General features: G+C 39.1%; 1 protein-coding gene across 4 annotated transcripts in view; it reads left to right on the top strand.

Annotated features, from left to right (window-relative positions):
- The window catches only part of FANCC (FA complementation group C), a 209,323-nt gene that overhangs the window by 50,980 nt on the left and 144,950 nt on the right, over positions 1-13,393 (top strand). For 3 of the 4 annotated variants that reach the window (XM_069088002.1, XM_069088001.1, XM_069088004.1), the window contains exons 2-3: positions 3,198-3,406; positions 5,107-5,191. In XM_069088002.1, coding sequence (XP_068944103.1) covers positions 3,242-3,406; positions 5,107-5,191 — 250 coding nt within the window. In that variant the 5' untranslated portion in view covers positions 3,198-3,241. Of the gene's footprint in view, positions 1-3,197; positions 3,407-5,106; positions 5,192-13,393 lie in introns of those variants that run through there. The other variant, XM_069088003.1, reaches the window with a different exon arrangement.

Genomic DNA, 13,393 nt, shown 5'->3' with positions numbered 1-13,393 from the left:
TCAGTTTGGGATCTATTTCAGGAGGTGATCAGTGGATTCTTTTTTTTTTTTTTTTTAAAGCAATAGGGGTTAAGTAACTTGCTCAAGGTTACACGGCCAGTTATTTCTGGGTGTGGTGCTGAGTATCTGAGCCCAGATTTGATCCAGGTCATCCCGACACTGGAGCTGGTGCTCTTACTTGCTGAGCCACCTGGCCGCCCCTAAGCAATTGGGGTTAAGTAACTTGCTCAAGGTTACATGGCCAGGTGTTTCTGGGTGGGTGCTAAGTGTCTGAGCCCGGGATTCGATCTCCAGGTCTTCTCAACACTGGAGCCAGTGCTCTTACTCGCTGTGCTACCTGGCCGCCCCATGATCAGTGGATTCTTTTGATGACTATTTTACCTTCTGGTTCTAGGGCCTCAGAACAGTTTTCCTTGATGATTTCTTGGAAGATGCTGTCCAGGCTCTCTTTTTCATCATGGCTTTCCACTAGTTTTAAATAGCTTTCCACTAATTCCACGATAATTAATAAATTATCTCTCCTGGATTTATTTTTCAGGTCAGTTATTTTTCCAATGAAATATTTTACGTTTTCTTTTATTTCATTGTTTTGATTTTGGCTGATTCTTGATGCCTCCTAGAGCCATTAGCTTCCACTTGCCCAATTATAATTTTTAATGAATTGTTTTCTTCAACTGGCTTTCCATTTGGCCAGTTTTACTTTTTAAGGAATTGTTTTCTTAAGTGATTTTTTTTTTCTATTTTGTCAGTTGTTTACTTTTAAAATTCTTCTTGAGGTCTTCCAGTAGGAAGACTGGGCTTTAGACCAGTTCATATTCTCCTTTAAGGTTTCAGATATGGATGTAGTGACGGTGGTGGCCTCTTCTGAATTTGTGTTTTGATTTTACCTGTTCCCATAGTAAGACTCTCTGGTCTTTGCTTTTTGAAGTTGATTTTTGCTTATTGTGTTTGCCTTTTTCCTGGCTTGTAAGTTGAGCTATGCTTCTTGAGCATGGTGGGCTCTGTCCTATGCCTCTGGTGCTGGGGGCTAGGGAGCCTGGTTACTGACTGTATGCTGGAGCCTCTGATTCTCTCAGCTGAAAGCTGTACAATGCTGTAACTTACCTGGTGCTGAGCTGAAGCTGGTTGTTGTGGCTGATGTATGCTGAGGCCAGGTGAGATATTTTTGTGTTTCCCTGGGTTACACTGAAACTCAGAGGTGGGGGGTCTGGCCACTGGAGGTCTCCTTCCCAGGAGCAGCGCTAAAGCAAAGGTGGGCTCAGCTTTTGGTGGAAGCCCATATATTATTCAAGTAGTGGTTCCCTGGGCTGGTAGCTGCCAGTTCTCCTGGCTTAGCAGAGGTGTGTGAGGGTCCTGCTGTTGCTGTTTGCTGACTCCACCACGCTGGGGCTCAGGATCTCCTGCAGGTTTGCCAAGGTGGGGCTTGCTCCTGGCTTGCCTGGATGCCTCCCATCCTATACTGTTTACCTTCAGCCACAGCAAGAAGGACCTCCCAAGCTAAAGAACTGCTGTGCTCCCTCTTTCTGCTGACTCCACTGTTCTGGGATTTTTCCTAGGGCAGTATTTTCTGGGTTTTCAAGGTCAGTAAAGGAGAGTGAGAGTGACTTACTGCTTACTCTGCCGTCTTGGCTCCTGGAAGTACCAGAATCGATGCTTTTGATTTGTGGTGTTGGAGAAGACTTTTTAGAGACCCTTGTGTAACAAGGAGACCAAATTAGTCAATACTTAAAGAAGTTAATTTGGGCTTTTCTCTGGAAGGTCAAATACAAATGCTGAAGATTAAATACTTTGGCCACATAATGAGAAGATAGGACTCACTAGAAAAGACCCTGGTGTTGGGAAAGATTGGAGGCAAAAGAAAAGGGGGATGGCAGAGGATGAGATGAGTAGATAGTGTCATGGAAACAATGAACATGATCTTGGACAGACTTTGAAAGATCGTGGAGCACAGAAGGGCCTGGTGTGCTGTGGTCCATGGGGTCACCAAGAATTGGGCACGACTGAACAACAACCACCACTCATCTTTTGCATGAGACTTATACAGATCCTCCCACCCCCCATCCAACATCCTTCCCAACCTCCTACTCCCCGTCCCTCCTAAATTACCTGTATTTGACTAATTTAATTACTTTGTGTCTGTATCAATTTTACTTTTATGCTATGTATACATTTTCATGTGTATTTGTTTCCCAAATTAGAATGTTCTCTTATTATGAGTAGTGATTGTCTCATTCTTTGTATTTGTACCCCTTTTAGCACATAGTAGATACTGCTTATATATTTATTCTTAATTGTGTGACTTTGAAAAGGTCACTTAACCTCAGTGGGTCTCAGTTTTATCTTCTGTAAATGAAGGGATTGAACTATATGTCTTCCATTCTATGATCTTATACATGTGACTTTTTGATTTTCAGTAATTATCAAATTTAGAACTAAATTAGAAGCTTTTGCTTCCTTCAATATATACACATAATTTGTCTGACTGTTTTCCCCAACTATACTCTATTCCTATGAATAATTTTAGATCAGTGATATAAAGTGTAGTATATTCAATTAATGGAGTAGGTAACATGATTATGCATATGAAATGAACTTTTAAAATGTTTTTTATATTGTATTAAGAAAAAAAACAACGAAACAAGTAATTTCATTAATAATGATTAGTAAAGAAGTGGTTTTTTTAAAATGTCCCCAAACTTCCAATGGTAGACATAAAAACTCCAGAAAATATATTTTTGCTTACAGGCTTTTTTAAGCTTCAATAATGAAAATGAATGAGTTTATTTTTTTATTTTAAATTTAGACTACTTAAAAGTAAATAGCCCAGTCTTAGAAAGAATATATGAAGTATTATCAGCTGTGATTCTCACACAGCATTACTGTGTGCATATGGTGATACATTGTAGCATATCAGTTCATTGCTCTTATGATTCTCCTAGTGATGAAAGTTTTGCATGGTAAAAAATCAGATCCTGGTTGGGAAACACATTCTGAAGCAATTTCATCGTTATTCCACCTCTGATTTTTTTTTCTTTCTCTTTTAAGCACAGAAGGTTTAGTGTCTTCGCCCCATGTAATTTTACCGTTAACTGTGCTGTAGTGTATGGGGCAGGGAGGTGGAAGAATATTTCTGACATGTTTCCGTTTTGCAGATTATGTATTTGCCGAATGTCACCTTTTTTTTTCTTGAACTGTAGGCAAAACATGACCATTGGAAGCTTTGCTTTTTCTGCCATTTGAGATGGCTCAGGATTCACTAGACCTTCCTTTGAACTTGGAGTTTTGGCTGAATAAGGCTGTTGCGTGGGGCCAGGCCGCTACTCTGGAATCCCAGCAAGATGTCTGCCTTCACCTGCCTCAATTACAGAAGTTCCTGCAGCAGATTTATGAAACCTTGAAACATATGGTAAGTGACTTACCAGAAGAATGAAATGTTTTAAAGACCGTTTCAGAAGCAATCTGCACCCCAGATTTCAGCAAGTCAGAAAGCTAATGGTAGCAAAGAGGCTTGTGGTATTGACCTAATGTATTGCTAGATCACAGAGGCAAATTGGGGAAACAGCCACAGGTAATGCAAACAAGAATGTGTTTCCTGAGTCCCTGATTTATTGGTAAAGAAGGCTTTTTTTTTCTTGATTGGTTATATTGTCACATGAGACTTCTTGACCAATCAAGTAGCCTTAAAAAACCTGCTCTTTAAAGTAAACAAGAATTTGATCCTGGCTGCCAGGTCATAAATTGTATTCTTTAAAGGTATTTCTATGTTATATTGTAACTGATCCTTTAAATCTTGAAGAGCTTGCTGACTGCAAACTACTCTGTATTATAGCAACTTTAAGCTGAGAATCCCCATGCTCAGGTCACTGAGAAGTATTAGAAATACTATATAAGTATTTTTATTAGTATGTCATTTTTTTGTTAATTGTTTTTAGGTTAGTACAAATTTTGTATTTTTACTTTTGAGATAAAATCTTTTCATTTGTAGTAATTATTTCAGTATAAAATGATTTTATACAAATATAATAGTTTCATGACTTTTACACAGTGCTTTTAAAATTTACAAAAATAATGTCATTTATAAAACGCTTGTCTTTTAAATTTTATAAGCAGAACTAAGCTTTGCATGTGAAATTTTTATAAAAATCTGGCAAGTTGGATATTATCTTCATGATGATAAAAATAAATTTGTATGTGTTTTAGAAACCTTTATACAAAAGTCTATTTTGCACAATTATCCAATGCATTCTGATTGCTTCATACCATTTTGGTGTGTCAAAGCTATGACACTTGGTTTAAATTGGACCTTCTGTGCACAGCACAAAAAGTCTTAAGATCATTCTTGAATGTGAGACAAATGTTAGGAACATATTGAAGCAAGAAATAATTAGTGTTTCAGTTACTTGTATGTTGTCTTAGTTCTGTCCCATTTAAAAACTTCTCCACTTATTCTATAGCAGTAAATATATGGAAATGGGAAAGCAGACCAATTACAAAACAACCTATAGAATTTACTCTTCTTCTTTTATTGTTTAAAAAATATTTCTATTTGACCTTTTGTTCCCTCCTCTTCTGTACCCTCTCTTTCCCTCCCCATCTCTTCTGCAAGCCTAAGCTTATGATTATAATGTCATTTAGCATACAGTGAGCACAAATAGTAGTAGAAATTTTACCTTTATGCTTTGGGTGCTATTAGATCTTTCACGAATTTCAGGGCAGTAGTTTACATTTCAGTACAAAACTAAGGTATAGGATTATCTGATTATAAGTTATCAAATATATTCTCATTGTATATTACTATTATGAAATCCTTGCTATCTTCGAATCATGTAACTTCTCATGTTCTAAGAATGAGGAAAATGATATTAAAATTTTAATATGATTCATCTATTACCTTAAGGAAATATGTATCTTGGTTTTAGATGACCTATTTAAAGGATGACATTAGGATAGTTTCCTGAGAGTCTTACTTTGATTAAATAACTAAAGGACTTCAATTATTTATTTTCTATTTTTTCAAAAGAGCTGACTAAAGTTTAAAGCTCATGTTAATATCATTTCAGTCTCTCTGAACTGTCTTTTTATAGACTTGTAATATTCTTTTTACAGGATTTTTCTGTGGCTATTCAGAGATTTCCCTTAATTGGTCAGTTGCTGGGAAGACTCTGTTGGAATCCCTTTGTCATAGGATATGGTAAGACTTTAGAGTTATGGAACAAATTTTTGATGAATTTATTTCTACCAAATAGCAGACTTCTAATTATCATTTAGAATTTTTATATTGTTAATCAAAATTCAGTGAAGTGTCCCTTATTAGGCTTCACCTTTTTTCAAAGTATAACTTGCAATGTGAATTTCTCTGGCAGAAAAAGATCCTTTATTGTTGTTTTGTAATTTTTTGTCACGAGAAAGAAAACTTTTCTTCTGCATGAGAAAGGTAAAACCTAAACTAGCCCTATTTGAACGTCCAGGTTAAGGGTGGGCATTGTTATATCGAATGCTGCAATCAGCATTTTGTGACCATAATGATATTAGTTACTTCTTTATTCCTCTTGCTACCCTGTTTAGGATCATATAATCATAGATTTAGAGTTGAAAGGGAACCCAGAGGACACCGACCAGAGGTCAAGGAGAGGTTAGAGATAAGTAGATCTGTGAGTCATCTGCGTGGAGAGGTAGCTGATGAGATCACCAAGGCTACTAGTATAGAAGGAGAAAAGAAGAGGAGCCAGGATAGCACCTTGGGAAAAGCACATAGCAAATGGACGCGACTTGGATGTGAATCCAGCAAAGGGGCAGCCAGACAGGGAGGAGGAGGCCTAGGAGACAGCAGGGGCATGAAAACCTGAGAGAAAAAAGCATCAAGGAGCGGAGGGTGATCAGCAGGGATCTAGAGAGATCGTGGAAGAAGAGGACTGAGGAAAGGCCATCAGATTTGTTAAAGAGGTCTTTGGTTTCTATACAGAAAGTAGTATCAGCTGGACGGTGACATTAGATGTCAGACTGCAGAGTAAGGGGGGGTGAGAGGAAATGTAGGAGCAGTTATAGAATGCCTTCTCAAGGAGTCTAGCCATAGAAAGGGGAGAAGAAATATAGGATGATAGCATGGAGGATCAAATGAGGACTTTTTGAGGAGAGAGAAGACATGGGTGTTTTCAGGCTGTAGAGAAGCAGACATCACATGAGTGAGCACGTAGAGATGACAGAGGGGGTAATCTGCTGGAGAACATTGGTCCTTTATGTATGTAGAAGGGTTTGCCTTGGCAAGGAAAAGGGCCACTTATTCATATGAGGTAAGGGTAAAGAGAAGACGGGAGATGCATCTGAGTGACATGAGATGAGGAGAGGGGAAGAAGAAGAGAAGGGGAAAGAGGAAACTTGGAGGGAGATGAAAAAGTTACAAAAGCACTGTGCAGATAGGATAGGGGATTGATTGGGGAGGTACAAAAGGGTTGTTTGGCTATGCTGCTCTCCCAGCTGAGATTATGTAGCATGAATTTATTGTGAACCCAGTCAGCAAGCAGTCTCATGATTTCCCTTCAGTTTCAGCAGCACATGTAGAGGAGTAAAGGCAGTAAACAGTGGAATTAATCCAGAGCCAAGATTCCACAGGGCAAGATTGGAACTAAGGAGGGAAAGAAATTCAACAAAACAGCCCACTTTAGAGGTGATTCTGAGCTTTCTCCAGTGGACCAAGATACAGGAGGGAGCCAAGTGTCACTAGTACAGAAGGGAGGACTTGGGAATAGATTGGAGGTCTTGGTGAAGACAAAGAAGAGGATTAAGGGCGAAAAGAAGTAGAATAATTTTGATCAGAAAAGGGTATTTCAGAGTTCATGAATATAGAAGGAGAACATTTGTTAGTGGTGGCAGAATCAAGAGTATGACCGTCTCTGTTGTGTTGAGGTTCTTTGGAGGAGAAATGGTAGAAAATGAATCAGCTACGGAACTGGGAACTTAGGGTTTTGGAGGGAATATCAGTATGTATGTTGAAGTTCACTCGAATAAGGGCAGGAGTTGGGAGGAGAGAGACTGTGAGGCACTGAACTTTTTGAGGAAAGGAGTGTAAATATTGGGGATTGATACATAACAGCTACCAGAATCTTGAGTGGGTGAACCCATTCACCAGTTACATGTTACTAATGGATTGAATAAACCTTAAAGGAGGAGAGTTACTGGATGGTGGTGGTAGAGGGAAGTGGCACTGGGGAGTAAGGGGTATTTCCACTTCACCATTTTAATTAGTGGATTGGAGGGTGTGAGTGAAGGTGCAACCAAGGAAGGAAAGAGTGGCCAGGGAAGCATTATCATCATCCAGTTCTCAGTGAATTCAACAAGATAGAAGATGTGAAAAAGGAAAAAAAATTAAGATGTGTTTATGTATGTATGTATGTGTGTATATACATATATGTGTATGTATATATATACATATATACACACACAATACACATATTAAAAATATAAAAGGCAGCACTTGACTCTGAATTCTGAGGACCTGACCTTTGTGACAGTCTCTGAATCTGTCTGTGCTTTGATTTCCTCATCCTTAAAATGAGGGGGTTGGATTCTATAGAGTATAGACATTGGCTTTCTTCGTAGCTCTAGATCTGTAATCTCATACTAGATGTCATCTAAAGTCTCTTATAGCTCTATGTCTATGATCCTATGTTAATCCAAAGCTTATTTCTCCTACGTGGGTTTTTAGTATTTATTACAATATCCTCTCTGTCTCTCTCTCTCTGTCTCTCTCTCCCTCTCTCTGTCTCCCTCTCTCTCTCTCTCTCTGTCTCTCTCTCTCTGTCTCTCTCTCTCTGTCTCTCTCTCTCTGTCTCTCTCTGTCTCTCTCTGTCTCTGTCTCTCTCTCTCTGTCTCTGTCTCTCTCTCTCTGTCTCTCTCTCTCCCCCACCCTCTCTCCCTTCCTTTCCTCTCTCCCTCTCTCTGTGTATGTGTATATATGTATGTATGTATATAAATACACATGCAGAGAAAGAGTATTCTAGTATTTCCAGCTCTTCTAGCCATTTAGGATGTTCTTCCCAAAATAATTTCTATTCTCAGATGAATGAACCCTGGGTTATTAAGTCTAATTGTTCCTGATTCCTCTCTATCTAGTTCTCCTGGTTATGCTTTTCCAGGTTTTTCTGAGATCATTCTGCTTGTCATTTATTAAATCACAGTAGTATTCGATCACAATCATATACAACAGCTTGTTCAGCCATTACCCGATCGACAGGCATCCCCTCAATTTCCAATTCTTTGCCACCACTAAAAGAGCTGCTATGAATATTTTGTGTGTAGGTCATTTTCTCCCTTTTTGTGATCTCTTTGGGATACGGACCTTGTCGTGGTGTTACTGGATCAGAGTATGTGCAGTTTGATTGCTCTTTCGGTATTGTTCCAAATTGTTCTCCAGAATGATTGAATCAGTTCAGGCTCCAGTAATAGTGCATTAGTGTCCCAGTTTTCCCATCCTCTCCAACATCTGCCATTTTCTTTTTCTGTCTTATTATCAATCTGATAAGTGTGGGGTAGTATCTCAGAGTTGTTTTCATTTGCATTTCTCTAACCAATCATAATTTAGAGCATTTTTTCATATGACTATAGATAGCTTTGATTCCTCCATCTGAAAACTGCCTGTTCATATCCTTTTACCATTTATCAGTTGAGGAACAGCTCTTATTTCTAGAAATTTGACTCAGTTTTCTATATGTTTGGGCAATGAGGTCTTTATCAGAGAAACTTGCTGTGAAATTTTTTTTTAATGGTAATGATTGCCAACTTTGCGTTTCCCTCCATCCTGGTCTCCACCATTTTTCCTACTCTCTTACGCCTTTTACCCTGTCTATTCTCAAGTGTTCTGCTTCTGACTTTTACCCTCTCCAGTCTGCCCTCCTGTCTATCATTCCCCCACCCCTCTTCTCTTATCCCCTTCCCCTTGTTCTCTTACGTATAGTAAGATCAGTTTCTACACCCAACTGAGTGTGTATGTTATTCCCTCTTTGAGCCAGTTTTGTTGAGGGTAAGGTTCATGCACTCCTCCTTCCCACCTACTACCCACATTCCTTTCCATTATAAAAGCTCTTTTGAACCTCTTTTATGTGGGATAATTTACCCCATTCAACTTCTCCCTTTCTCCTTTTCCCAGTGCATTCTTTCTCTCCCCTTAATTTTATTTTTTTAGATAATCATCCCATCATATTTGACTCACACCTGTGCCCTATGTCTATACATTCTCATTCTAACTGCCTTAATAATGAGAAGGTTTTTAGGAGTTATGATTATCATTTTTTCCCATGTAAGAATATAAACAGCTTAACCTTATTTAATCCATTATGATTTCTCTTTCCTGTTGACCTTTTTTATGTTTCCTTTGAATCTTGTATTTAAAAGTCAGATTTTCTTTTCAGCTCTGGTCTTTTCATCAGGAATACTTAAAAGTTCTTTATTTCATTGAGTATCCATTTTATCCCCTGAAGAATTTTACTCAGTTTGAGTCAGATTCTTGATCCTAGCTCTTTTGCCCTCTGGAATATCAGATTCCAAGAACTCCAGTCCTTTAATGTAGAAACTGCTGGATCTTGTGTTATCCTGATATTTTAATTGTTCCTTTTCGGATATTTGGAATGTTTTCTCTTTGACCTGTGAACTCTGGAACTTGGCTATAATATTCCTGGGTGTTTTCATTTTGGGATCTCTTTCAGGAAGTGATCGGTATATTCTTTCCATTTATGTTTTTCCCCCTGGTTCTCATATCAGGACAGTTTTCCTTGATAATTTCTTGAAAGATGATGTCTAGGCTCTTTTTTTTATCATGGCTTTCAGGTAGTCCAATAATTCTTAAATTCTCTCTGCTCGATCTGTTTTCCAGGGCAGTTGTTTTAACAGTGAGCTAAGAGACCATTGAGATTTTCTTAAATTTTTTCATTCTTTTGATTTTCTTTGATTGTTTCTTGATGTCTCATGGAGTCATTAGCTTCCACTTTCCCAATTCTAATTTTTAAGGAATTATTTTCTTCATTAACTTTTTGTACCTTCTTTTCCATTTGGCCAATTCTACATTTTAAGGAGTTTTTTTCTTCAGTGGATTTTTGTACCTATTTTTCCACTTGGCCAATTCTGCTTTTTAAGACACTCTTTCTTCAGTGAATTTTTGTATATCCTTTTCTATTTGGTCAATTCTGCTTTTCAAGGCATTCTTTTTATTGGACTTTTGTACCTCTTTTTAACATTTGGCCTAGTCTGTTTTTTTCAGGTGTCATTTTCTTCAGTAAGTTTTTGTGCCTCCTTTACCAAGTTGTTGGCTCTTTTATCATGATTTTATTGCAACATTCTCATTTCTCTTCCCATTTTTCTTCTGCCTCTCTTACTTGATTTCTTTTTTTTTAAAAGCAATTGGGGTTAAGTAACTTGCTCAAGGTTACACGGCCAGGTGTTTCTGGGTGGGTGCTAAGTGTCTGAGCCTGGATTCGATTCTCAGGTCATCCCGACACTGGAGCCAGTGCTCTTACTCACTGTGCTACCTGGCCACCCCTTCTCTTACTTGATTTTAAAAATCCTTTTTGATAGTCAGAGCAATTCATATATATATATATTTTTTTTTCTTTTTTTGAGGCTTTGGATGTTGCAGTTTTGACTTTGTTGTCTTCTGAGTTTGTGTTTTGATCTTCCCTGTCACCATAACTTTCTGTAGGCACAATATTTCTCTGCTGTTTGCTCATTTTTCAGCCTATTTCTTGACTTTTAACTATGCTGCAGTGGGCCTCGGCCTCTGGAGTGGAAGGCACATTTCCCCAAGCTTCGGGTTTCTGTACAACTGTTTTCAGAGGTAGTTCTGGAGGTTTGTGAGCTTTCAGGTCCTCCAAGGTGTGATCTAGGAGGAGATGTATTTACTGCTCTCTTGTTCTCAGCACTGGTCTAAGCCACCACAAGTACTCTTTTCCACCCTGGAAATGTGACTCTGTGGCTGCAAGCTTAGGCGTGCTAATGATCTTTTTTGTCCTGGGACTGAGACCCAGAATTTTGGCAGTTGGTTATCATTACAGTATTGCTTTCACTGAATGCATGTTCTCCTGATTCTGCTCATTTCACTTTGTAAGAGTTCGTATCTGTATTCCCAGGTTTTCTGAAACCATTCCCTTCATGATTTCTTCTTACAGTAATTTTCCATTCCAATCATATGCCACAACTTGTGCTTCTCCTCAATTTGCCACCACAAAAGAGTTGCTATAAATATTTTTGTACTTATGGGTCTTTCCTTTGATCTCTTCAGGATACAGACATAATAACAGTATTGCTGGGTCAAAGGGTATGCACAATTTCATAGCTCTTTGGGCATAGTGAGAAATCATCTTCCAGAAAGTTTGGACTAGTTTACAGCCCCAACAACCGTGTATTAGTATACCTGTTTTTCCACAGCCCCTCCAGCTATTGTCATTTTCTTTTTCTGCCATATTAGCCAGTCTGATGGCTATGAGTTACTACTTCCAAGTTGTTTTAATGTACTTTTCTCTAATTATTAGTGAATTAGAGCTTTTCTTTCATATGCCTACTGATAACTTTGATTTCTTCTGAAATCTACCTGTTCATATCCTTTGACTATTCTTAAATTGGGAAATGGCTTTTAATTGGAGAATGACTGAACAAGTTGTGGTATATGGGAATATGTTTTTGTGCTCTAAGCAGTGATGAGCAGCTGGATTTCAGAAGAACCTGTTAAGACTTACGTGGAATGATGCAAAGTGAACTGAGCAGAACCAGAAGAACATTGTACACAGTAATAGCAACACTGTGCAATGACCAACTAACAATAAATAACTTAGTTCTTCTCAGCAATGCCATGATCCAAGACAATTCCAAGACTCATGCTGGAAAATGTATCCGTATTCAGAGAAAGAACGGGTAGAGTATGAATGTTCCTCAAAGCATAGTTTTCACTTTATTTTTTTCATAATTTTTTCCTTTAGTTTTGTTTTTTTCACAATATGACAAACATAGAAATGTTTTACATAATTGCACACGTATAACCTATATGAAATTGCTTATCACCTTAGGGAGAAGGAAGGGAAGAAGAAAATTTGGAGCTTAAAATTTTATTTTAAAAAGATTGTTAAAATTTGTCTTTATTACGGAGCCAAGATGGCAGAGTGAAAGCAAGAATTCACCTGAACTCCTCTGTGAACTCTCTCAGTAACCTATAAAAAGTGAGTCTGAATGGATTTTAGAGTGACAGAATCCATTGAGAGATGGAGCGTGGCAGATGACTAGTCTAGGAAATTACGTAGTAGGACTGGGTAGGGGGAGCACACGGGGACTGCACTGGTACAGACTGGAGACCAGACCACAGAGGAGCCAGAGCAAACCCCAGCAAGTGAATCTGTCCACTGCAGGGGTGATTCATAGACTTCTTACTGCAGGACAGAGGATCTGCTGGAGCTGGGTAAGAGACAAGGCTACGGTCCGCCTGGGGCTATTAACCCATAGCCTGGATGTTTAAAAATCATTGACTTGAATTTCTGAAAGCCAGCATGGTGGAGTAACCCCAGCTGCTCTAATCCCCAACTCTGACCCTGAAAAGCCAGAGATTATTGCTCCAGTGTAAAATCCTGACATAGTGGAACCCACAGCAGGCCTGGGAGTCCTAGAGGAAGGGTACGACTCAGGCTGTACCGAGCCTGAAGTGAAGGGCAGGAGGCATCCCAACAAGCCTCATCTCACCTGACCAGTGAGAGATTCTGAGGCCCAGGAGGGTGGAGCCAGCAAACACTAACACCAGGTGTGCCTTAGCAAAATCACAGGGAATCTGCAGACAAGAGTGCCACCGCCACGGGCCACTAGTGCTGAACCTGCCTGAGGTCTGTCCCAGGGGTGGAAACCTGAAGTGACCAGACTACCCCTTCCCCACCCTGTACTCTGTGAGCCTCAGGGTAACCCAGGGTGATTGAAAGTCCTGGCCTTGGCCTCAGTCTAGACACCCAGAGGCTACAGTGCACAAAGTCAACCACCAGGACCCTAGAAGCGTCGTACAGAGAGCCCTCTGTACCCCAAGAAGTAGAAGCCCACTTTAAAAGTAAGGAAATAGGCCATGTAAATGGGGAGGTAGCAAGTTCAAAAAAAAAAAGGTAAAAACAATTGAATACTGCTATTGCGAGCAAGAAGAACCAAATTCAGAAGGGGACATTATTGACTCTGTACCTGTAACTCCACTCACAAGCAGCTTTCCAGAGAACTGCTGCAGTGAACAGCTTTCAGGGTTTTGATTACATACTATAATGAACAGTCTATTCAATAACAAACCGAAGCAAAACATTCACAGAGAATCAAGGTACAGCATTCACAATGTCACAGCTTATCACAGAAAATCAAAATACAGCATTCACAATGACTTAATACTAAAATG

This window comes from Petaurus breviceps, unplaced genomic scaffold (genome assembly GCF_028583685.1).
Source record: "Petaurus breviceps papuanus isolate PSGF00001 unplaced genomic scaffold, PetGlider_PUasm1.0 183, whole genome shotgun sequence".
Lineage (NCBI taxonomy): Eukaryota > Metazoa > Chordata > Mammalia > Diprotodontia > Petauridae > Petaurus > Petaurus breviceps.
The sequence above is the reverse complement of the archived record's forward strand: the minus strand, read 5'-3'. Positions and strand labels throughout refer to the sequence as shown.